Source organism: Mastigoproctus giganteus, chromosome 9, assembly GCF_048544385.1.
Source record: "Mastigoproctus giganteus isolate SK-2022 chromosome 9, ASM4854438v1, whole genome shotgun sequence".
NCBI lineage: Eukaryota > Metazoa > Arthropoda > Arachnida > Uropygi > Thelyphonidae > Mastigoproctus > Mastigoproctus giganteus.
The window spans coordinates 59,421,469-59,449,048 of record NC_143583.1 but is presented as its reverse complement, the minus strand read 5'-3'; the positions used below and the strand labels follow the sequence as shown (position 1 = coordinate 59,449,048).

Genomic DNA, 27,580 nt, shown 5'->3' with positions numbered 1-27,580 from the left:
AATATGCCAAAAATGCAATCTGTAAAAGAGTGTTATAGTGATCTGTGACAGCGTTATAGTCAGATACGGGTTATAATCTATGAACAGCATTACAGCGAATCAGCGTAAAGTGAACTGCGTTATAACGGGAGCTTGCTGTTCTGTTAAGGGCAAAGGAAAGTGCTTTTGTTTATTATAGTTAGGGAAGGATGTTATGTGGTGGTTTTTCATTAAGATTATTACTATAATTAGTACCACTCGTATACCACATGAAATAAATATAGTTTATTAAGCTAATTGCCTAAACCACTGTACAATTTAATGTGACTTTTCAAGCATCTTATCGATACCCATCATCAGACCATGCTGTTGGGTGACAGAAAAATAAAAAGGTTACAATTGAATATATTACAATATCACAACAATTGCCAATACTTACAATTACAATTAATATTATAATTCCAATAAGTTAATTGATTGTGAATTATAGGTCTAAAGAATTAAGTTTGATTTACCATTACAATAAAACAAGGTGCACTATATAGCCATAGCAGCTAATGCGCCAATAAACGTGTGTGTGTGTGTGTGTGTGTGTGTGTGTGTGTGTGTGTGTGTGTGTGTGTGTGTGTGTGTGTGTGTGTGTGTGTGTGTGTGTGTGTGTGTGTGTGTGTGTGTGTGTGTGTGTGTGTTTATTGGTGCATTAGCTGCTGTCCACACACACACACAACAACATTCACCCAAGGACCAGAAGCAGTTCATCCTGGACAATAAACAACCATATATGGCATTCATTGAATTTGCACAGAAACTGTTTAACAGATGCCGAGCCACACTGGCCCAACATGCAAATAACAACACAACTGGAAACTAAATGGAGTGACAAATGCAAAAAGATCCGCAGACCAAAACGGTAGAGGAGGAACAAGTAACAAAAGGCAACTAAGAATGGAACAAGCAACATAACGACAATATAAAATGGGACAAGCTACTATTCCCACAACAAATTTCATACCTCCAACGAGAATAAAAGGACATGGTCTACAACTCTGTGACTGACTGCAACCTGAACCTGCAAAAGGGACACACGGACCTGAACCATGCAGCTTTGCTGCCATCAAGCCTCGTTGGTGATCAGAATCGAGCACCTGACTCGATTCCTTTCAAAAGGGAAATTTGGCGGGGGAGGACCCGCCGAATTTCCCTTTTTTTTTCCTCTCTGGTGAGGCATGGGCATGCCTCACTGACCAACTGGGGAGCACCTCCTCTATCGCTCCCATACTTCTATCTTTACCCCCAGTCTTCTGTCTGCCCTCCTGCTCTATATACAACGCAAACCCCCCCACACACTAAACTTAACAACACTCAAAATAATCTTCGCCCAGTCTCGCTCGGCCTATCCACCTACGTAATATCAAACCCCCCAGCGGTGTGTATGGGCATACAACGTATGCTGTATGCAGACAAGCGAAATGAGTATATACACATACATATTATGATTTTTTTTTTTTTTTTTTTAGGTCCTAGCCGCCGAAATCTCAGAAAACTAAGCGGCAGGACCTGCCAGAGTAACTAAGTCTACTGGGTTCCTGATCTGCCTCCACGGGGCGAAGGTGGGGCAATGTTGGGCTCCAGCAGGGGTCCAGCAGTTAAATGACCAGATGAACAACGGTACACGACATTACACGTGTACAACACCCGCACATTTTTAAACCTCTGGTATTCCCAGCAAACTGGTACACCCACAATGAAAGCAACGCGGAGATGGGGGAGAACCCCTGGTGCTGCATGACATTCAATACACCAATATATACACACTGGAGCACTATGGCCATAGATGCTGATGTGCCAAATAAATCCCCACCCAACACACACACACACTCAATTAAAATAAGTAAAATCGAATACATAAAGATTACTTTCTTACTTATTGACAGACTCCTCTTGCTGATGCTTCCAGAAACCAGAAGGGCAAACAGGCAAGTGGGTGCTGCCAGCAGTTAATTTATAGGTAAGGGAATAGGAACATTAGCCAGTGAAATGTTGCTAAGTTTTTTTATCATGGATCCTGTGGTTCTTGTGTAGTGGTGAGTGATCTTTGCTCCCACTCCGAACATCAGGTTGGTGTGTGTGCAGGCTGGGTCTGGACGGGGTTGTATGTGGGCTGCTCCTCCAGATATGTGGACTATTTTCTTTTCTTTGTTCATTTTCATTTCTTCAATTTTCTTATCAAAACAGTGGAAATCTTGTGGATTGAAGTCAACTCCCTGTTTTCTGTTGATTGCTGAGCCTCCATACATATTTATGAAGAAGGCTTCTTTAAATTTCATCCTGTTGTATTGGTTGTCAGTAGAAAGGATTCTGGTGATATTGAAATCCCAAGTGTCACCACATTGGAAAGCATAAAGGGTTGTTGTCCAACTTTAGGACTCTTCCATGTTGTACATCTTTTTTGTGTCCTTGGATTCTGAAATTTAGTCTTCTATATGATTCTCCTATGTATGTACTCCCACACCTACAGTCTATTTTATAGATAGGAGCTCTAGGTTTGTAGGGGTTATTGGGGTGTTGTTTTAAGATCTGCTTGATGGATACCGAACTCTTGAAAAAGGTGGAGATACCAAATTTCCTAGCTTCTTTTGCTATTTTAGTGCTGACTGTAGGTACGTAGGGTATGCATATGGGGTTTCTTCTGTCGTGCTGGGTTGGGGTTGTGTGATGGTCTTGGAGATGTCATCTATAGCTTTGTTAATAATGTGAAGAGGAAATCCGTTCTTCATAATGAAATGTATTCTGTACAGATTCTGTAAGTTCTTAGGATAAAGGACTTAAGAAAGCTGATTTTTGTTGAGAAAGAATGGCAGGATTTGTAATTTAGAATGATCCCAGCATCTGTAGCCTTCCTACATTCTGTAAGTAGCTGCAGGGGGTTTTCTTGTGAATAGGATGTGTAGGAAAGGAAGTTGATTGTTATCTTCTATTTCCATTTTGAATTTGATTTTATGATGGTGGTTGTTGAGAGCTTTAAGGAATTTTTGTAGGTTTTCTTTTCCATGGTTCCAGATAGCTATAATATCATCTATGTACCTTCTCCAGAATTTAGGTTTTATGGGTTACTACTAATATTATTAATAGGGAGACTACTAATATTAGTAGTTTCCCAGATTTCAGGCCTAGGCCCATTGTTGTTTTCTGTAATTATTAATAATATTGATGAAGGCATATCAGGCTTAATGTCTAAAGTTGCAGATGATATAAAGGTCTGCAGGGTGGTTAATGATAGTAATCAAGGTATGCTACTGCAACAAAATCTAGACCATAAATAGACAGATGGGTTGACAAGTGGCAGTTGAAGATTAAAAAATGTAAGGTATGTCATATAGGTAAAGGTAGCAACAATCCCAGATTAACATAACAGTTATGTGACACCACACTCATGGAAGTGGTGAATGAAGAAGACCTTGAGGTAATTGTATAGTCAGATACGCAGTTCTCTGAGTAGTACAGACAAGCTGCAGAGACAGCTCATGGGGTTTTGTCAATGATATACAGGAATTGTTATAGTAGGGATAAGGAGATGATTATCTCATGTTATAGGGCAGTGGTCAAGCTTCATCTTGTGTATTGCACGCTGGTCAGGAGGCCTCATTTTGGGAAGGACATGAATCTATTGGAATGGCTGTAGAGAAGAGCAGTGAACTTAGTGAGATGAACAAAAAGGTATTCTTAAGGTAAGGCTTCAGTTCTGTAAATTGCAGTGCCTGGAGACAAGGCACCTGTAAGACATCTGATTGTGCTATTCAAGGCTTTGAATCGATTTAGTTAGCTTAATGCTAATGAATCCTTCACCTTGCTCAGACTACACTCATGAGGGACATAAATTCAAATTGAGGAAGGATGGTTGCAGGGTAGATGTGTGGAAATTTGCCTTCAGCCAGCAGGTGGTTGATTTTTGGAACTCTCCCATCTGGTGGCATAAAGGTGGGTAATTTGAATAAATTCAAGGGAAAAAACTAGACAAACTGTTAGAAGGGATGGACAGACGATATAAGAAGTGTTGGCTTTTTTTTTTTTTTCTCTTGCTATACTCTTGTTTTCTTATGCCATTTCCACTATTTATGCTAAATATTAATGCTAACATTACCCATATTTGATCAGAAAAAATCTAGGCAAGATGCAAGCAATGGAGCTTGATTACATTCTTTATCTATTTTTCTACAATTTTTCACTCGTAATGTTACTAAGGAAACCATTCACTATAAGGTGAAGTTACTTGTAGACATGTTTCTCAGTATTGGTCATTTTGTCTTATGAAGCCAATATGTGCTTAACTTGTGAAACAATAAATGTGCTGCCTTTCACTTTTATTAACCCCAGGGGCTCACATCTGGTGAGTATGGGCATAGTACACCCAGGGTTCTGAGCTGGATATCATCATTCTTCTCTTTCTTGTTTCTTGGTGATTCTCTTTTACTTCTGACACGCACTCACTCACTCTCTCTCTCTCTCTCTCTCTCTCTCTCTCTCTCTCTCTCTCTGCAATTGAGAATTTTTTTTGACTGGTGCAGTATAAGCCTCAGGCTTCCTTACACCAGCTAATAATAATATCACACAGTTTTGAACACAGATTTTATATGCCTTAAGGTGTTACCTTGAGGATCCAGTAATTTAAGAAATTGTTTCACCAATTCCAGGTTCAAAGTACTCGTACTTTGATATGAATAGAATATGCAAAAGGAAGAAATGGGTGTATATGCCCATTGTGACAGAATACAGATTTTAAACTTTTACTTGAAATATAGTTGCTTCACACTCTGGGTTGTGAGTGATTTCAGTTTCTTCATAAAGACCATTCAAATCAACAATAGTACACAGATTCTGCAACAGTGTAAATATGTGCTTATGGGATGTTATTTTGGTTCTTAGGAGCATTAGCAACTAAGGCCATATTGCTCCGGGAATATGCAATGGTCATTCCCTGACCTTTCCGCATCCTCTGTATTTGGTAGTGACAGGCCCGAACCCCGGTCAAATCAAGAAGCGTGTGCTATGCACTGTCACTCCTTCCCGATATTATGGGATATGATTATTTTTCTCTATGGTGACGTCTTGTAACTGGGATCCAGTAATTCCACTCTTTTAAACAAGTTGTCATGATCTAAATGATATATAATATCAAAAATATGATATCAAGTATATGATATCAAAAATAATCTTGATATCATATACTTGGATTTCAGGAAAGCTTTTGACACTGTTGCACATGGAAGACTGCTATATAAATTGGAGCAGAATGGTATTAAGGGTAAGTTGCTGCAATGGATAAAAGGGTAGTTGAATGGGAGAATACAGAGTGATAATCAATGGATGCTGCTCTTCGTGGACTAATGTTATTAGTGGAGTCTCACAGAGTTCGGTGTTAGGCCCACTGTTGTGTATATTTATCAATGATATTGATGAAGGTATATCAGGCTTAGTGTCGAAGTGTGTAGATGATACAAAGGTTGGCAGGGCTGTTAATGACAGTAATGGCAGTGTGCTACTGCAACAGGATCTAGAAAATTTGGGCAGATGGGCTGAGAAGTGGCAACTGAAGTTTAACATTGACAAATGCAAAGTACTACATATGGGGAAGTAATCCCAGAGAAACGTACCAGCTGTGTGGTACTGCACTTAGAGTGGTATAAAATGAAAAAGACTGGGAGTAATTGTGCAGTCAGATATGATGTTTTCTGAGCAATGCAGACAGGCTGCAAGAGCAGATCATGGGGTTTTGTCTATGATATACAGGAATTTTGCTAGTAGGGAAAAGGAGTTGATTATCCCTTTATATAAGACAATGGTCAGGCTACACCTTGAGTACTGTGTACAGGTCTGGAGGCCTCATCTTAGGAAGGATATAGATTTGCTTGAGCATGTACAGAGAAGGGCAACAAGATTGGTGAGGGAAACAAAGGGGTCCTCTTATCGAGAGAGGCTTAAATTCTGCAAATTGCAGCGGCTGGAGACTAGGCACCTGCAAGGTGATCTGATTGAGGTGTATAAGGCCTTGATTGGGTTGAGCATGCTGAATTCTGATGGGATTCTTCCACTTGCTCAGATTACGAACCTAAGGGGAATAAATTCAAATTGAGTTGTGTGGAAATTTGCCTTTAGCTAGTGGGTGGTTAATTGCTGGAACAAACTTCCATCTGTCGTTGTGGAAGTTGATAGCTTAAATAAATTGAAGGAGGAACTGGACAAACTTTTAGAGGGTATGGTTGTGTGAATTTTTTTTTTTTTTTGGCTGATGCTACATGAGCTGATACGCTTGCTTTCTTACATCACATGCCTCTATTACAATTACTATTACTGTCTCTGCATTTAGTTAGATACAAGGATCTCACTACGTCATCCTATTCTTGTTGATTTGGGAAGCGGAACATTTTACTTGAACTAGCTCCTGAGGTGTAATCCCAATTATCCTGTTTGCTGTATTTATCATCCAGTTCTGAAGGCTTTTTCTGGAATATGGACTGGGAATTGGCAGGCCTTTATTATATGGCACCAGAGCAATACAAGATGGTATGGTATAGTGGGATACACATAGTTTTTCAATGCAGTCTTGTTAAACTTTGATATATCCACCATACTGGTAGCTGTTGTGATGATGGTTTGTGGGCTCTCTCCATATTCAAGGTAAAGCAGAATTTATACAGTTATGATCATCACAAAATTTACACGCTTCCAGTCATCATGAAATCATCCCTATAATGTTGACCTGAAAGTATCACAGCAGACATGGTTTCACATTTCTTGCTCATTCACCCGTAGGAATTCCAATGTAGGTATCATATGTGCTGCAAATCTTAGTGCTACGCTCATCTTAGTGTTATGCTCAAGCCTGACAAGATTAGAGGATTAGTACCCAGGTCCACAGTTCTTCAAGCAATCCAGCAGAGGCCTTAATATCAAAGATTTTAAGTAATTAAATTTATTTTTAATAATTGGAGAGAAAAAATTTTTTGCAAACTTAAAATATGTTAAAAATGTTTTTAGTTTATTAATTCTTTTTTTTTTTTTTTTTGTATTATATTTTAGTGATGGAGTTGAAAGAGCAGTTGCATTTCTTCAGTACCCACAGTATAGCTGTAGTACTTCAGGAAGCAGTTTAAACGCAATGTACAGATTTTATGCCAATAGAACACTGTCATCCAAGATTAAATGGAGTTTTATTGATCGTTGGCCTACACATTCTGGACTTGTTGATGTAAGTATTTGATTAGTTAATGATTTAGTTTTTATTGATGCAGTTGTTTAAATTTGTGGTCTACACTAAGTATAACTTAAACTGAAGCTAAAACACTGATTTTTATAGCAATTATATTATTTAGTTTGTTAATAACCCATCAGGAGATAGGCTATGCATACTATTGCTGTGTGTGTGTGTGTGTGTGTGTGTGTGTGTGTGTGTGTGTGTGTGTGTGTGTGTGTGTGTGTGTGTGTGTGTGTGTGTGTGTGTGTGTGTGTTCCCCTTCACTCCTTTAAAATAACTTTTATAATTTTGCCATTGAATTTTAATAGGTCTCAACATTTTATTGTTTCATCCTACATCATTGGATATTTTGCAATCATCAGGAGTTTTGTTTTCAACTTCAATTTCTCTCTTTTTGCAGTGCTGTGCATTTGAAGTCAGGAAACATATTATTTTGGATAACAAGGCTGCTGTTTCTAATATTATTTGTTCTTATTTATATGATATAGTTTCTGAATAAAGATAAATGTAATATCATTACATTATTCCATGGCGTATTACGTGAAGCTCTCTCCAATTCACCTCTCCTCTGAAAATTGCACTAATATTTTTCTTTATACCATCCTCCCATCTCAGGGTTGGTCTGCCAGCTTTCCTTTTCCCAGATGGGATTCCTGTGAGGATTTGATGGATGTGTGTGTGTCTTAGTTGCTAATGCTCCTAAAAACCAAAAAAAACAAACAACCACCAAGTTGTGATCTGAGGAGCCTAGAGGACCACTCACTTCAGCTGTGTACTTAGAAGGGTTTGCAAAAAAAAAAAAAGATCAAGCATGTTGGCTGTATGGTTAGGATTGTCTGGTAGGTAAATGAACAAACTGTGTGAGGTCATTAGTAATTCTAAATGCCTCAGCATCTTGACCAGCTGGATCCACATGACTAGAAAACGGAAGCTAGCTGGAGTTATGAGCATTAAAATCACCAGAGAAAATATCTTCACTGTAAGTAAAGTTGAACTGGAAAAAGTCAAGTTTCAAAGAGAGAAAGTCAAAGAGTTCAAAGTGATTAGTGGAGCTGATGGAATGATAGATGCAACAGGTGAATTTGAGAGAATGTGGTAGAGATTTTAAGCCAGAGGATATTCCAAATTACTAAGTCTCTAACAGAGAATATCAGAATGGAGATAAGCACAAGTGAAAGGAATCATACAGCAAATATTTGGAGAACTGAGATGAGCAGTGGTTCAATCAACTGATAACTGAGATTCTGTCATAAAAAGTACATGGGGTTTAGCAGACTAAGTGGAAATGGACATCATTGAAGTTAGAACTGAGACCACATATATTTGTGAAATGTGCGAGGAAGTGTGTGTGGGAGATTTTGATATTTTCACAGATGAGTTTGCTGTATTAGTTTCACAATTCATGGCATATTCAGTAGAAAGAAAGGTTGTGGGGGGGGGGGGTCATGCTGTATGAAGTAATGAAATTTTTGGATATGGCCTACATGTGGTAATAATATATACACAGCTCCTTGACATAATATAACCTCGACAGCCCCCCCCTCCATACACACCACTCGGACTCCCTCCAGTCACTATCTGGCAGAGTAGAGGCAGTGAGATTACCAATAGATTCAGTCTGGTGGGCTATCTTGTGACCAGCCTGCTAACACCATTTTAGAGCTATATCCTCGAAATGTGTTATCAAGGAAGGAAGATTGGATCTCATCATGATGTCCATCGCAACTTCAATCATACTACATGATGGAAGAGACGAGGGTTGCCACAGCTTTGCTGTGGAAACTAAACATGGGTTCCATCACGTCAAGCCTCCAAGGTGAGAAATGGTGATATTGCATCAGTTTATGAAAGTCATGTACCACCTAATATTGCCTGGTAACACTGAGGGATGGCACTCCTCCATGTGATGTGGGCATCACACCTCAACCCCTGCTTATGTGGTTTGCACCTGGGCAGTTACCTCCAGTATGCCAAGTGCTATATTTCAGGACTAACACTTTTTTTTTTTTTTTTTGTATGAAAACCCTAAACACGAGAGGTATTAGAACCTATAGTACTAAGTACCGTTCTTGGGTTGGAGGTTGAGAAGACGAAAGAAGATATTTGTTGACTTGAACTTCTGTAGACTGTAATTTTCAGGAAATATGTACGAAGGAAGGTTGTTCCAGAAAACGGCAGTTGAATGAATTAACGAGGAAGATGAAAAGTTGGTTCTGTGAGATTGAAGTTAGACAGTAAATGGATGTTGGCTGGTGGCGGCACATGTTCGGACTGTTTTGAAAGAGAGAGCGGAATTATAGAAGCTAATTCAGAAGAACAGTGCCCATGAAAGTAGGAAAAGGCATGCAGCAGAAACAGTACATCTATGAGACAGCAAGTGGAGAAACTCTGTTAGAGAGGAGTCATTCATTAACTTAACTGCCCTCTTCTGAATGGAATCTAGAAGCCTGAGAGAGGTTTTGGGGGCACCGCCCCAGATGTGGGAACAATATTCCATGGTAGGGTGGATTTGCGATTTGTACAGAGGAACAACTGTTCGGAAGAAAAGTAACACTGAGAGCAAAAGAGAAAACCAAGTTTTTTAGATGCAGAGGAAGCAATATTTGTAATGTGCTTGTGCCAAGAGAGATTAGAAGTCAGGGTAATCCCCAAAAGATATATATTATTTTGCCTAGAAATTGGAGTGTCACCAAAGATAAGCATAGGAGCAGAAGAATCCTTTTTGCGAGATATAAAAGAAGACTGAGTTTTAGAAGGATTGAAATCAACTAAGTTGTCTTTGCCCCACTGGAGAATTACGTGGAGATCGGCATTTAAGGAATTGGTAGTGGATATTCGAAAGGTTGAAGTTGATTGAGCAGGGCAAGGTTTCTCAAAATGGAAAGTGGAATGCAAATGTGCTATCATCGGCAAAACTATGGATATTATTTCCAGTCAATAGAAGAAGGTCATATATCAAATACACAAGAGTAAAAGAGTGGGGGAAAGAACTGAACCTTGGGGGACACCAGCATTGGTGGAGAAGTCAGAAGACAGAGAGCCATCTACCATCATCCTCGGTGAGCAATCAGAGAGAAAACTGGATGACCAATTACAAAATACAGTTGGCAACCATAAGATGGAAGCTGGTTTAGGAAACCTTTGTGCCAAACACGATCGAAAGCCTTTGAGATGTCAAGAGCAACTGCTTGTATTTCCCCGAACTTTTCCATTGAATTAGTCCATAAATGGGTAACATAAGCCAGAATATCACCAGTGGATCAACACTGACGGAATTCATACTGGCGATCATTGATCAGATGGAAGGTTTCTAGATAGTTTAAGAGTTGGCAGTTAATTAATTTCTCCATTACTTTAGAAAGAGTAGAAGTAATTGCAATGGGACGATAATCGGATGGGAGGGATTTGTCACCCTTTTTCGGAACTGGCTGGATATGAGCAAATTTCCAAGCAGAAGGAAAAATACCTTTGGAATAAGAAAGTGAAAAAAGGCGGCAAAGAACAGGTGCAAGTTCAGGAGCGCAAGTTTCAAGAACAAGTGGAGAAATAACATCAGGACCTGGAGCTCTCTTAGCATCAATTCGTCAAAATCCTTCTGACATCCTTTTGACGGAAGACCACAGGAGGCATTGAATGGAGCATGTTGGGAATGGGGGGAAGGTGTTTAACCATGATCATTGATACAGGAGTTGGAAAAAAAAATGGAATGCTAGCAGGTCAGCTTTATCCTTAGCTGAAGTGACAACAGAACCATCTGGTTTTGGCAGAGGTGGGACAGAGATGAGAAAAAGTAGTGGCCAATAGCTTTGGCAAGAGACCAGAATGCTCAGGTACCATTAAGGCAAAAAGCAAGTTTTCTACTCTTAGCCTGTTCAAAGTCTAGTTTGGACTGATTAATAACTGCTTTACAATTGTTGTGAGCTTTGGTGTAGGCAGAAAATAAATCTGAAGATTTGTAAACAAGCTAATTACGATATGGAACGTTCTTCTCTTGAACAGCCTTAGCACATTTATTGGAAAACCAAGTTTTAGATAAAGCATGAGATTTTAAAGTGGAGTGTGGAATAAAGGATTCCATTCCTACAAGAATAATTTCACTGATACGATCTGAGGAAACGTTGACATCAGAAGCTTTTAAACAGTGATCCGACCAAGGAAAAGAAAAAAATGAAATCTCGCAGGTCATCCCATTTTGCATTCTTGTAGTGCCAAACAATACGAGGTTGGGAATAGCCATGAGATAAAGGCTCCATTGGAGAAGAGACAATCACCATGTTGTGGTCTGAGGTGCCTAAAGGACCACTCACTTCGACCATGTCCTTAGAATGGTTGTTTGTGAGAAAAAGATCAAGCGTGTTGGCTGCATGGTTAGGATTGTCTTTGATTCTTGTAGGTAAATGAACAATCTGTGCAAGGTCATTAGTAATTGCAAAAGCCTCAGCATCTCGACCAGCTGGGTCGGTGTGACTAAAAAATGGAAGCCAGCTGGAGTTGTGAACATTAAAATCACCAAGGAAAATTACCTCACTGTTAGGAAAGTTGGACTGGAGAAAGTTAAGTTGGAAAGAGAGGAAGTCAAAGAGCTCCAAGTGATTAGTGGAGTTGGGAGAATGGTAAAGACAACAGCTGAATTTGACAAAATGAGGTAGAGAGATTTTAAGCCAGAGAAGATCGAAACGAGGAGATTCCAAATTGCAAGTCTCTGACAGGGAATGTCGGAATGGACATATGCACATATAACACCTTTGAGGTGAAAGGAATCATACAGTGAATAATTTGGGCAACTGAAATGAGCAGTAGTTGAATTAACCGATAACTGAGATTCTGTCAGAAAAAGGATTTTGCAGACTGCAAGTGGAAATGGACATCATTGAGATTAGAATTGAGACTATGTATTTTTGTGAAGGGGCTTAGAGTGGAACAGGTATCCTGTGTGTTATCAGACACTCAGTCTAAAACACTGATGGATCCAATATCTTTCTATTACAAAGAGAAGTCTGGTTGGCCTGCCTCCCTAAAATCCACTCATGCATACTTTCTCGATGGTAAGCCCTGTTACGTCACTTAGGTGGCAATTAACGTGTAGAGTGTTTCTCTTCAAGATGCCTGGTCAGCGTGAAGAGGAAAAGACCAAACCCTGCAGCATATGACATCACGACAAAACAAATGACCCTCAGTCCCAGCTGCTTTCACTTTCCCCTCTTACGACAGCGAGAGGATCAGAGTGGAAGAAGAGGGTGCTAAGAATCTCTGGGTATGACCAGGCTGCCATGCACGGAAACTGAACTTGGCCTCTTACAACGTAAGATCACTCATCGGTGAAGACAGAATATTAGAGCTGGAAAAAGAATTAGAAAATGTGAATTGGAATATCATCGGTTTGGATGGAACAAGAAGAAGAAATGAATCACTTATAAGTTTATCAAGTGGAAATCTGCTTTACACCAATGGAAACAGTGAAAGGAGTGAAGGTGGAGTTGGGTTTCTGGTCCATAAAGATTTAAAAAACAACATTTTTGCAGTTCAAAACGTACATCATCAAGGGTGTCAAGACTAATACTCAAGATTTCTAAGAGGTACAAACTAAAGGTTATAATGATTTATGCACCAACATCGAGCCATGATGACGAAGAGGTTGAAGAAATGTACACCGAAATTGAGAGTCTTCTAGATGAGTAGAAAACCCACTACACTATTATTATGGAGGGCTTCAATGCTAATGTTGGAAAAAGACAAAACAGCGCAGAAAGGGGAACTATAGGAAATTTTGGAATTGGTGAAAGAAATGAAAGAGGTGAAAGACTTTTTTCAAGAAAAGGGTGAACAGAAAGTGGACATTGAAGAGTCCAAATGGATTAACAACTAGTGAAATCGACTTCATCCTCATAACAGAAGATATATTGTGAATGATGTTACTGTCCTCAATAAGGTAAATGTTGGAAGTGATCACAGAATGGTAAGATGTACACTTGATATAGATGTAGGAAAGGAAAAAACTGACTCTAGTAAATAATACAAAGGTCTTTGAGATAACAGAAGAGGAGAAAAAGCAGTATGTACTGGAACTTAAGAACAAGTTTGAGCTTCTGAAGACTGCTCAGGACCAAGATATTGACGAGGGATATTACAACTTTCTGAAGATGATAAAGCCCAAGAAACCTATAGGTAAAAAGAAATCCAAAGAAGAAATATCAGTCAAGAAACACTTGTCATGATGACCGAAAGCAAAAAATGAAGAACAAGATAAACACTGATAAGGAGAAAATTGAGTATACTGAGTTATGCAATGCCATTAGAAAGAGACTCAGAGAGGACATAAGAAGATTTAACACAAGAAAAGTAGAACAAGCATTAAGGGAAAACAAAGGATTTAAATCAGCAGCCATGAGCAGTAATACAGAAAGACAAATGATACTGAAAGTGAAGAATAGCAATGGTGTACTTATAAACAGCAGAGAAGGCATAATTCAAATAGCAGAAGACTACTATAGAGAATTATACAAGGAGCGAGGGAATGATGCCAGCAGTGGGGAAGATGGATTGCAAATTAGCAACACATACGACATACCCGATATTCTTTCTGATGAGGTAGACCATGCATTGAAGAAAATGAAGAATCAGAAAGCCTCGGGGGAAGATGAAGTTACTGTAGAATTGTTAAAATTGGGAGGAAGAGACATAACACAAAAACTGGCAAGGCTCTTCACAGAGTGCATTAGAAAAGGTATGACGCCTAATCAGTGGAATAATGCAATCATAGTTTTGCTGCATAAGAAAGGAGATAAATCAGAAATTGGAAATTATAGACCAATTAGCTTGTTATCCCACATCTAAAGGATCATTATTAACAGATTAGAAAGAATACTTGATGAGAATCAACCGAAAGAGCAAGCTGGCTTTAGGACAGGATTCTCAACTATGCATCACCTTCACATAACATCACAGCTAATGGAGAAAGCAAATGAATATAAAACACCATTATGCCTGGCATTTGTGGATTGTGAAAAGGCATTTGAGTCCATACAGCATAAGGCAATGTTTCGGGCACTGGAAAGACAAGGTATAGATACCCCACATATTATGATTTTGAAGAAAATATATGAGAATGCTACCTCCTTTATTACACTAGACAAAGACAGTAGGAAATTTAAAATTGAGAAAGGAGTTCGACAAGGAGACACAATATCTCTGAAGCTGTTTACTGCTGCCCTTGAGGAAGCTTTCAGAAGATTAGACTGGTTGCAGAAAGGAGTCATTGTGAACGGAGAGTACCTAAACCATTTACGCTTTGTAGATGACATTGTGGTCATAAGCCACGAAAATCTTAATCAGTTATGCACAATTAGTAAGGAATTTGGACTAAAGATGAATATGGCTAAAACAAAAGTAATGATGAACAAGTATGCCACAAAAAGGGAAATAATGATTGAAGGAGCAGTAATTGTAAAAGTGGAGTCATATACTTATCTGGAACAAGTTATTAGCTGTAATAATGATAAATGGCTGGAAGTCAAGAGAAGAATAAATTTTGGATGGATAGCATTTAGGAAATATAATCACATACTGAAGAGCAATATCCCAGTCTGTTTGAAACATAAAATAATGAACCAATGTATACTCCCCACCATGACTTATGGAAGTGAAACTTGGGCCACTCACGCAAAAGAATGGAAGAGAAGCTGAGAACTACACAGCAAAGAATGGAATGAATTATATTGGGACTCAGACTGTTAGATAGAAGAGAAACACATGGATTGGGCACCTTACAGTAAATGACATTCTTATCAAAACTAAAGAACTAAAATGGTTTTGGGCAGGACACATAGCTTGAAGACATGATGACAGATGGACTAAGAAAATAAAAGAATGGTACCCAAGAGGAGCTAGAAGAAAACCTGGAAGACAAAGGCAGAGATGGATAGATGAAATTCATGAGTTTGTGGGTAGTAAATGGATGGCCAGTGCTCAAAACAGAAGGAACTGGAAAGTTGCTGGAGAGGCCTTCATCCCGCAGTGGATTGAAAATGGCTGTTGATGATGATATTTGTGAAATCAAACTAGGAAGTGTTTGGGAGGTTTAGATCTTTTTGCAGATAAGCTTACTCTATTAGTTTGACAATTCATGGTGTATCTCGATAGTAAGAAAAAGTGGGGGGGGGGGACATGCTGTATGTAGTAATGAAATTTTTGGATATAGTGTACACGGGTGGTAAGAATATGCCCAGATCCTTGACATAGCGTGGCCTCGACAATGGGGTGTACTTAATAAACTGGCCACACCCTGTATATATTTATATGAACATCATAGCTACAGCTGAGTTAGTAATCTTTATGTAAATATCTTTGATGTAATTTCAGTGTTTTGTGCAATTAATTCAAAGAGAACTGGAGAAATTTCCATCTGAAGTTAAGAAAGATGTTCTTATACTTTTCTCTGCCCACTCACTTCCACTCAAGGTATGTCAATTAATATTTTGCTTTATTAAACATGAGAATGTTTTCCATAATTTAGAAGGAAAAAAGGAAGGGAGAAAATAAATATTAAAAACCAAAATTTAATGTTTAACACACATTGCACATAACTCATAACTCTGTATGTTTTTTAATGAATACTCTACTGCAGGTTATAAAATTTCTAATATTTATAATTTTGTTTGAGAACTCGTGAATGCCGTAACATGCCAAAATTTTTTCAAAGTCTTCAGAAGAGTTGTGCCTTTTGTTCAAAAGAATTTCTGTAGCCAGATTAAGATCTTTCAACATTGATAGATGTGATCATATAGTATTATTAACATTATGATATGGAAATTAATTAAAATAAATGAAACTAATCTACGAATGAGGATTAAGCTGTTTAAGTGAAAATGATGCATTTAAATTGAATACACATTTGTGGAAACATTTTAAACAGTTTGACACCATTTCAAGAAGTCACTGTTTCTGATTATCAGGTCTATATTATAAAAATAATACCAAGGTGAGAAATTAATTACAATGATTGTAACAACTGATTATTTAAATATATATAAATTGCAAAAAACATAAGATTAATGTGACTTAGTGAATGGATTACTCTTTTGAGAAGTTGGGAAGGATTGGGAATGAGATGGAGATAACCAGTATTAGAGCACTGTCAGTATTAAATTAAATACTTTAAGACACAATTTGGGGTGGGAAAAAGCAGTACAAACTATAAAAAATAGTGTGAATAGCAGTTTACAGCGCATGAACAGAACAGTTAATAACCTTAGAACATCTGGTTAAAGCATTATCCATTGGACAAGCTCCTGGATTTATGTGGAATGAATTACTGGACCCTGAAGAGCATGTGGAAGTACTGGGCTTTATGAAGCCTAGGAAATTAATGAGGTTGGCAGTGACAGTCAAAAATTTTTTTGAGAACAAGGGTATTGGAAAACCAGGATTTCCTTGAGGCAATGATGTTGTTGAAGTTTGGGGTTGAAAAGTAATTGATTAAGGATTGAAAAATAGATTGGGAAAAGACTATTATGCTAAACTTGAAGGAACTGCACGCTTAAAAAGATGAAAAAAAAATCTGGATGAAAGCAAAAAGCCAATTGTAATAAAATAATGGCTTATGGAAAGGATGTGGGGGGGGGGAACATAAATTCTGTTGACATGGGTGAAAAGAAGAGCATCAAGATTGGTGAGGGGAGAAAAAGGGTGCTTTTACCAGGAAATACTTCAGTTTTGCAAATTGCAGCATGTGGAGGACCAGCAAGGAAATCTGATAGAGTATTTAAGGTTTTGAATGGATTGAGTGAATTCATTGCTGATGGATCCTTCCTCTTCCTTAGGCTACACACATGAGTGGGCATAAATTGAAATTGAGGAAGGATGGTTACAGGTCAGATGTACAGAAATGTCTTCAGCCAGAGGGTGGTTGATTGTTGGAACAAACTCCCATGTGCTGTTGTAGAGGTGGATAGCTTGAATGATTTGAGGAATAACAAGGTAAACTGTGATGGGGACAGATAAGTGAAATGGGAATGTTTTTTTTTTTTTTTTTTGTTATTTATTTATTTTTTGCTGATGCTGTATAAGCTTATGTTCTTGCATCATTTGCCACTATTAGTGCTAGTACTACTAATAATATTATTATTTTCAGTTTTAAAGTTTTCTTAGATAATTATGAAGGTTTCTGATAGGAGAGAAGATTGTGTGTGTCCCATGCTGCCCTGAAATGTGCCGTTGAAGGTGAAGCAGAATTCTCTTGCTAATAGACAGTAAGATCTGTCCTTCTCCTTGAGTATAATTTCACTACCCACTTCCACAATAATAGATGGAACTTTGTTCCAACAAACCACCTGCTGGCTGAAAGCAAACCTTTGCATGTCTATCCTGCAATCATCCTTTTTCAATTTGAATTTATGCCCCTCGTGTGTAGTGTGAGCAAGAGAAAGAATGCCCATCAGCATTGAACTTGTTCAATCCATTCAAAGCCTTAATCAGATTACCTCACATGGGGGTAATCTCCAGATGGTGCTGTTTGCAGAACTGAAGTCTTTCCTGGTAAGACCACCCTTTCATTCCCTTCCCCAATCTTGTTGCCCTTCTTTGTACCCGTTCCCACAAATCTACATCCCTCCCAAAATGAGACCTCCAGGCCTGTATGCAGTATTCAAAATGTGGCTTAACCATTGCTGCACTTAGGGTGGTAGAAAATGAAAAAGACCTGAAAAAGCATTGCTCAGATATGAAGTTTTCTGAGCAATGCAGACAGGCTGCCAGGGCAGGTCATGGGGTTTTGTCAATGATATATAGGAATTTTGCTAGCAGGGAGAAGGAGGTGATTGTCCCTCTGTATAAGGCAATGGTCAGGCCATGCCTTGAGTACTGCGTACAGGTCTGGAGGCCTCATTTTTAAGAAGGATTTGCTTGAGTGTGTACAGAGAAGGGCAACAAGTTGGTGAGGGGAATAAAGGGATCCTGTTACCAAGAGAGGCTTAAGTTCTGCAAATTGCAGTGGCTGGAGACTAGGCACCTGCGAGGTGATCTGATTGAGGTGTATAAGGCCTTGAATGGGTTGAGCATGCTGAATTCTGATGAGATTCTTCCACTTGCTCAGATTATGAACCTAAGGGGGCATAAATTCAAATTGAGGAAAGACAGTTGTAGAATATATGTGCGGAAATTTGCCTTTAGCTAGCGGGTTAATTGCTGGCACAAATTTCCATCTATTATTGTGGAAGTTGATAGGTTAAATAAATTTAAGGAGGAACTGGACAAACATTGAGGCAATGGTTGTGTGATTTTTTTTTTTTTTGGCTGATGCTACATAAATTCATACACTTGCTTTCTTGCATCACATGCCACTATTACTGTTCCTGCTAGAAAAGTTCCTTTATATCATAGACAAAACCCCACGAGTCTCCTGGAATCCTGTCTGAGTGGGCTTGTGTAAGCCCATATTGTATTGCACTTTTTAAAAATGTATGCCTTTTCTATGCGATTTTTGAAACTGTTGTAAATACAGTAGACTCTCGATTTTCCGGGATAGATGGTTAAAAACAAATCCCAGGTAATCGAATTTCTTGGTTAATCCAAAAATACAGAAGTCCTCAACATACGTAATAGTAACGTAAGACGTAACTTCTTAGTTCGTCGAGTTTTGCATAACTCTGGAATGACTAATAACATATTGCTACTATATTATTATTGACAAATCTGAATTCAGTGCGATAATTGTTAATCTTTGACCATTTTATACATTCTGATTAGTTTAATTTTTCTGATCCAAATCGATCGCTTTCCTTTTCTTGGTAGATTTACTAGTACCGCTGTAATTATTCTCTTAGTCAGCACCATGATAACTGTCAAAATGAAATTTTCTGTAAAGAACTTCATAGAGTTAAGGCAAAAACTCACTATTATCACCCCGCGTGAACTCACATTTTACTAAAGCACATTTCTTGAGGTCAGTGATATAAAACAATAAAAACAATTTGCACTTTCTGGTTTACTGTGCTTTTCTGTTAGTGAGGGCGCCTCTGTAGCCAGGTGGGCAAGAGCAGCAGTGCATAGCACACACTTCTTGATTAGACCGGGGTTCGAGCCCGTGACCACCAATACAGAGGATGCGGAAAGGTCAGGGAATGACCACCGCATATCCCCGGAGCAATATGACCTTAGTTGCTAATGCTCCTAAAAACCAAATAACAGCAACAACTGTTAGTGAATCTAATTATAAACGGGTATTAAACTCTATCTTATTGTATTTGCGTTAATACCTATAGCTTCAAGTGTGTGGGTTTTACATTATTATGTTGAAGTGTGAGTCCCCTTCACAGAAATCTTCAATTATATAAAAAAAAACCATAAACAAATTGTAAGAATCTTCTATTTTTTTTGTATATTTTTGCTTGTTGCTCCATATCTCACTTGTGCAATTTGTGTGTGCAGTGATCGTCGTTATTGATTGCTTATTATTATTAGAGATTTAACGGATGCACCATTTTTAAACTTTTGAATAATTTCAATTCTTAGTTTAACTGAAAGTGCAACTCTTTCGCATTTTCTAAACAAAAAAAAATAGTTACTACAAAAAAAAAATTCCAACATCCCTGACATAAATAACGAGACAAAATTTGTCTTTTTGCAGTGCAATAGAACACAACAATCGACGCGACGCACTAAAACAAACTAAATATTTGGTCTCTTTTTTTTCTTTTCTTTTCTTTTTTTTTTTTTTTTTTTTTTTGAGTGGCAGGTTCTGGTTATTACTCGAATTTTATAATTTTTTGGTTGGTGGTTTTTTTTTTTTTTTTTCCGAGTCTTGAAGTGTCCCAGTTAATTCGATCCTGGTAAATCGAGAGTCTGCTGTATATAAAAATAACTACTATCGCTTATAAACACAATTAATAGTCGACAGCATAACCCTATAAAGTTTAAAGATAATCTCTACATACATAGCCTTAATTTGTTGAAATTGCATTTTAAATAACCTTCAAAATATCTGAACATGTATGTGGGCCATATTCTTTGGGCCACACACACATGAAAAAATGTATACATATGTGCAAACATGTGAAAAGTGTAGATAAGCATGGTTAGGACATGTCAGACTGCTTATAATAGCATAAAAGGATGTAATACAAACAAAGATTATCTGGTGTGTGGCTGCTTGAATTTTCTGTTGTCACATTTTAATAGTTCTATATAAATTTTCTGCTTCTCTCAGTTTACTGTAGTAGACTTGTATGCCTCACAAGAGATCCTGACTGCATTTTCAACTACGTGTGGCATTTTCAGTCAGCTAATTTTACATTTTTTTCCCTTTCAATTCCTTGCCATTTATGTCTATTTGGCCATTTCTAGTGTATGAGTTGCTCTCTGACCTTTTACAGACCACACAAAAAACTCTCACATTTGTGGATCTTGACTGGTATTCACATTGTGGTCCCAGCATTTTTTTTTTTTTTTTTTATGAAAACCCCAAACAAGAGAGGTATTAAAACCTATAGTACTTAGTATCGTGCTTGGATTGGAGATTGAGAAGATGAAAGAAGATATTTGTTGACATTACACTTGAACTTCTGTAGACTGCAATTTTCAGGAAATATGTATGAAGGAAGGTTGTTCCAGAAAACGGCAGTTGAATGAATAAACGAAGAAGACAAAAAGTTTGGTTCTGTGAGTTTGAAGTTGGACACCGTCCCAGATGTGGGAACAATATTCCATGGTAGAGCTGATTTGCGATTTATACAGAGCGAACAGGCTGTTTGGAAGAAAAGTAATGCCGACAATGAAAGAGAAAACCAAGTTTTTAGATGCAGAGGAAGCAATATTTGTAATGTGCTTGTGCCAAGAGAGATTAGAAGTCAGGGTAATCCCCAAAAGAGATATATCATCTTGCCTAGAAATCAGAGTGTCACCAAAGATAAGCATAGGAGCTGAAGAATCCTTTTTGCAAGATATAAGGCAAGACTTAATTTTAGAAGGATTGAAATCAACTAAGTTGTCTTTGCCCCACTGGAGAACTACTTGGAGATCAGCATTTAAGGAATTTTAGTATTTGAGGAGTTGAAGCTGATTGAGCAGGGCAAGGTTACTCAAACTGGAAAGTGGAATGCAATGTGCTATCATCAGCAAAACTATGGATAGGATTTCCAGTCAAGGGAAGAAGATCATTAATATACAAGAGGAAAGGAGTGGGGGGGAAAGAACTGAACCTTGGGAGACACCAGCATTAGTGGAGAAGTTAGAAGACAAGAGCCATCTACCATCACCTTCAGTGAGTGATCAGAGAGAAAACTGGATAACCAATTACAAAAAAACAATTGGCAAACCATTAGATGGAAGCTTGTTTAGAAGGCCTTATGCTAAACACAATCGAAAGCCTTTTAGGAGTCAAGAGCAACTGCTTGTGTTTCACCGAACTTTAACATTGAATTTGTCCATAAATGGGTAACATAACCCCAGGGGCTCACATCTGGTGAGTATAGGCTTGGCACACCCAGGGTCCTGAGCTGGATATCATCATTCTTCTCTCTTTTGGTGATTCCCTCCTCTCTCTCTCTCTCTCTCTCTCTCTCTCTCTCTCTCTCTCTCTCTCTCTCTCTCTCTCTCAGGGTACTCAAATTTTTTTTTTTGGCTGGTGCAGCTTAAGCCTCAGGCTTCCTTGCACCATATGGCTAATAATAATAAGCCAAAATATCACCAGTGGATCGACACTGTTGGAATCCATACTGACAATCATTGATCAGACAGAATGCATATCGTTGGGCAGTGCACAACATTCTTCTCTTGAATGTTTCTAGGTAGTTTAAGAGTTGACGGTTAATTGATTTCTCCATTACTTTAGAAAGAGTAGAAGTAATTGCAATGGGACGATAATCGAATGGGAGGGATTTGTCACCCTTTTTCGGAGCTGGCTGGATATGAGCAAATTTCCAAGCAGAAGGGAAAACACCTTTGGAATAAGAAAGTGAAAAAAGGCGGCAGAGAACAGGAGTTCAGGAGTACAGGTTTTGAGAACAAGTGGAGAAATACCATCGGGACCTGGAGCTTTCTTAGCATCAATATTCGTCAAAATCCTTCTGACATCCTTTTGACAGAAGACCACAGGAGGCATTGAATGGAGCATGTTGGGAATGGTGGGAGATGTTTTATCAAGATCATTAATACATGAGTTGGAAGGAAATTGGGATGCTAGCGGGTCAGCTTTATCCTTGGTTGAAGTGACAACAGAATCATCTGGTTTTGACAGAGGTGGGAGCAGAGATGGACAAAAGTTGGCCAGATAGCTTTGGCAAGAGACAGAATGCTTGGCTACCATTAGGGCAAGAAGCAAGTTTTCTACTCTTAACCTGTTCAAAATCTAGTTTGGACTCATTAATAACTGCTTTACAATTGTTGCGAGCTTTGGTGTAGACAGAAAATGAAACTGAAGAATTGGAAACAAGCCAATTACGATATGCACCGCCCCCAGATGTGGGAACACATCTGGGGGCGGTGCATATCGTTGGGCAGTGCACAACATTCTTGTCTTGAACAGCCTTAGCACATTTATTGGAAAACCAAGGTTTAGATAAAGGATGAGATTTTAAAGTGGAGTGTGGAATAAAGGATTCCATTCCTACAAGAATAATTTCACTGAAATGATCTGAGCAAATGTTGACATCAGAAGTTTTGAAACAGTAATCTGACCAAGGAAAAAAAGAAAACAAATCTTGCAGGTTACCCCATTTTGCATCCTTGTAATGCCAAATAACACGAGGTTGGGAATAGCCATGAGATAAAGGCTCCGTTGGAAAAAAGACAATCACAAAGTTGTGATCTGAGGTGCCTAAAGGTCCTCTCAGAAGGATTGTTTGTGAGAAGAAGATCAAGCATGTTGGCTGTTTGGATAAGATTGTCTGGTATTCTGGTAGGTAAATGAAAAATCTGTGTGAGGTCATTAGTAATTGCAAAAGCCTCCGCATTTCGACCAGGTGGGTCACTGTGACTAAAAAACGAAAGCCAGCTGGAGTTGTGAACATTAAAATCACCAAGGAAAACCACCTCACTGTTAGGAAAATTGAACGAGAGAAAGTCAGGTTGCAAAGAGAGGAAATCAAAGAGCTCCAAGTGATTAGTGAAGTTAGCATTAGTAGACGCAAATGAAAGAAAGCAAGCTTATGCAGCATCAGCCAAAAAAAAAAAAAAAAAAAAATGCTCCCATTTTACCTCTCCATTCATTCCAAATACCTGTCCAGCTCAGCTTAAATTTATTTAGGCTATCAACTTCCACAACAAGGAATAGAAGTCTGTTCCACCCACCAACTACCCACGGCTAAAGGCAAACTTCTGAACATCTATCCTACATCTGTCTTTTCTCAATTTGAATTTATGCCCTCTGAGGTGTCCAATCCCATCAGCATTGAGCATGCTCAAAATATTCAAGGCTTTATACACCTCAATCATATCACCTCACAGATGCCTAGTCTCCAAACACTATAATTTGCAAAACTTCGTAAGAGCAACTCTTTGTTCCATTCACTAATCTTGTTGCCCTTCTCTGTACTCATTCCAACAGCTCTACATCCTTCCTAAAATGAGGCCTCCAGACATACAGTACTCCACAGCTTGAGTACTGTATACAGATACAGTACTCAAGCTGTGGCCTGATCCTTGCCTTATACAGGGGGATAATCACCTCCTTATCACTTCTAGAAAAATTCCTGTATATCATTGACAAGACACCATGAGCTACTCTTGCAAACTGTCTGTATTGCTCAAAAAAGTTCATATCTGCCTGCACAATTACCCCCAGGTCCTTTTCATTGTCTACCACTGTCAGTGTAGTACCACAGAGTTGATACGTTACTCTGGTGTTACTGATTCCCATATGTAGTACTTTACATTTGTCAATGTTAAACTTCATTTGCCACCTCTCAGCCCATCTGCTCAAGTTTTCTAGATCCTGTTGCAGGAGCGTACTGTCATTAGTGTCCTTAGCAACCCTGCCAACCTTCGTATCATCTGCAAACTTGGACATTAAGCTTGATATACCATCATCATTATCATTTATAAATACAGAAAACAACAATGGACCAAACACTGAATCCTGAGCCATCCACTAATAACATTAGTCCACGATGAGCAGTGTCCATTGATTACCACTCTCTGTCTTCTCCCATTCAACATTCCCTTTATCCATAGCAGCAGTTTGCCTCCAATGCCACACTGCTCCAATTTGTGCAGCAGTCTTCCATGTGCAACAGTATCAAAAGCCTTTCTAAGATCCTGATATATGATATCAAAGTTATTCTCTGCATCCAGTTCCTTTGTGACCACATCATAGTATCCAATCAGATTGGTCAGACAAGACGTCCCCTTAAGAAAACCGTGCTGTGTCCGAGGTGTCTAGGTGATCCTGCAGTGTCTAGTCTAGATCCTGTCTTGTCTAGGTGATCCTGCAGTGCTTCTTTAACCAGTGCCTCCATTAATTTCTCTGTAGCAGAAATTAAACTAACAATTATTTAATTGTTAATATCTAACAACATTAAACTCTGTAATTATTTGTATTGCCCTTTGATCCTCTTTTGTGAATTGGGGTCACATTTACACATCTCCAGTGCATGGGTACCTCCCCTGAGTCCAAAGAAGCTCTCATAATTATGGCTAAGGGTTTGCTTACTTCCTTTGCTGCCTCCTTTAATATAACTGGATAGATCCCATCCACCCCGAGTACCTTTTTTATGTTTATCTTCAACAATTTCTCCTCCACTTTCATCTCAGTTATTACAAAATCATCTAGCTCACTGCCAGAGTTGATGATCCTGCCACCCGAGCAGGATCATCAACAGTTGAATCATCAATATCCTGGACCAATCCGATTCATCCCTTTCCTTCTTGAGTTTACATAGGTAAAGAACTCTTTGTTGTTGCCTTGGTGTTGGTAACATCATCAGTTGGTCCCACTGTATAGAATTTAAATACTGTCTCAGACCATCGTAGTCGCCTTTACGAAAGCAAAAACCCTTCCCTTTACCCCTGAAGGTAGTTACCTCTTTGAGTAAATCACACTGTGATTACTGCCACCTAGTGGTTCCTTTATCTGCAGATTCTTAATGCATGAAGAATCACTACTGATAATCAGATCAAGAGTATTACTCCCTCTAGTTGCCTCCTGAACATGCTGATATAGAAAACAATCATCCAATAAATCCACAAAATCCTTTCTAGTGTGTGAGTGACCAACCCATAAATTCCAGTCAATATCTGGAAATGCATCCTGCATACACAATACTTGGACTCTATCTGGCAGAGTAGAGGTAGCAAGATTATAAACTAGCTGATCTGGAAACCTCCTCGAGAATTACCAATAGGTTTGGTCCAGTGTACGAACTAGTGGCCAGCCTGCGAAATCCATTTTAGAGCTGTACCCTTGAAATGTAAGGAAGATTGGATCTCCCCATGATGTCCATCATAACCTCAAAAGTCATCAGTCATACTGCATGATGGAAGAGATGCTACTGCCTTAAGTGAAATTCTTGACTCACAGAAGCTCATTTAACTCTAATGCTGTCCATGTGAGTTGCTTGCTTCACCACCAGTTGAAATGAAAACTACAAGAAAACAATGGCTAGTTAATCCCACAAATTATATAGGGAATGCCAAACAACTGAATCATCTGAAAGTCTGCCTCACTTGTAACCTGGCGGTTTTAGTCATTCATCTGGCACCTCTCAGGTGAAGAGATAATAGATCCAACTTCACTTCATCTTCTCTTCAGTAACTTTACCTACGCTATCCCAGCCTGTTATCTGCTGTGCATCAGATCATGATCCTATTGCTTTCCTCCCTTGTCTGCTGGTGTGGAAATTTAATCAGCCATGACAAACCAGAAAAATTGCTCTCTGTGGGCCTCTGTATCTTGAAATCAGTAAATGCTGCTGCTTAGCTACCTCAGTCATATTCTGGAATGTTTTCACACTTATGTAGAACTTGCAGTCTGTCTTCTTACAATGTGGCTTAACTTTGTAACACACATAGCTGCTCCAAAGTCTGTAACCTTTTTAAAAAGATCAAGGATATATTGGTCATTTGAACTTACAAATTTATGCATGAATTTGTAAATGCCACTGCACCAGAAATTGAAATTGTCTGACAATATTCAAAATAGGATTGCTTTTTCATTGGTCAGAAAAATCTTTAAAAAAACACAATTGCAGTCAGTAAGACTGCTTCTATGACACCTTTGATAAAGTTAAGCCACCTTTCACTGAAAAAAGAAATTTTTCCTGAATCACTAATTCCAGAAGACTGGCTCCAACACATTTCATGGATTAGAGCAAAATCAGAACAAACTTCGGCTGACACTGCAACAGCTGGTTGTAGCTATCAATTCATTCTCACTCACAACTTCTGTTTCAGATTGTATCCCTGAGTTTTATTCTGAAATATCTGAATATATATATGACATTATTTTCTCCAGATTGGAATATTTAGACAGTCATACCTCTCCCCAAAATTTCTGTACCAACTCTGGTGGCTCTCTTCAGATCTGTATCCAGGGCATCCTGTCTTCTTAAACTAATAGGAAAACCTTGCTACAGATCTTCTCTTCTCAGTTTTTTCCAAATCATCATCCACAAATACATTACTCCATAAAAAATATGGCATTTGTCACAAACCTACTATTCACGATTTTGAATATCCTACAGGGCTTTAAGGCCAGTGATGAAATGACTATTACATATCTGGACATTCATACTGCAATTTATAGTGTTAATGTTGATATGGTTAAAGTTAAAGATTATTACATTTCCTCAAGGCAATCCTCAGAGTTAGGGTCCCTCAGCTTAACATTGTGGTCGATTGTTCACCCAATCTGTTAATACTTGGCATTCCATAGCGTGGGATCATCTCTGAGCTTTTGTTTTCAGCACTTTTACATCCCTATGTTCAAAGCAACAATCAACTGGTAAGTCATGCTGTTGATATAAAAATAATGACGCACATTAAGTCTACAGATTATCAGCAAACCACTACTGCTCATCTCATTAACACTCTAGTTACTGAATACCTAGTCCAGTCTGGTGTTAAGATAAACCCAAGAAAGTCAGCACAGATAATTGTGCCAGTAAAGACCCAGTACAGTCAGCACAGATCCTTGAAGCAGATGCCATCCCAAGTTGTGCCATTGATCAGAGGAAAACAATTTCCAATAGTGGATGCTATATATGGACTTTGGAATAATCTTCTACAGCAAACTTAGGTTCTACCATCACATTGAATCAGTGTGACTGAAAATAATCAGAATGCACTGTATAACGAAGCAACACCTTCATGTCCATGAACAATTGCAAGAAAATATATTCCCTTGCGGTTCTACTCCACTAT

At 38.6% G+C, this 27,580-nt stretch overlaps 1 protein-coding gene across 1 annotated transcript in view; it reads left to right on the top strand.

Moving 5' to 3' along the window:
* Positions 1-27,580, top strand: part of FeCH (ferrochelatase, mitochondrial) — a 185,490-nt gene that overhangs the window by 108,694 nt on the left and 49,216 nt on the right. Inside the window, exons 6-7 of the mRNA XM_090380673.1 lie at positions 7,057-7,225; positions 15,590-15,688. Coding sequence (XP_090236799.1) covers positions 7,057-7,225; positions 15,590-15,688 — 268 coding nt within the window. The remainder of the gene's footprint in view (positions 1-7,056; positions 7,226-15,589; positions 15,689-27,580) is intronic.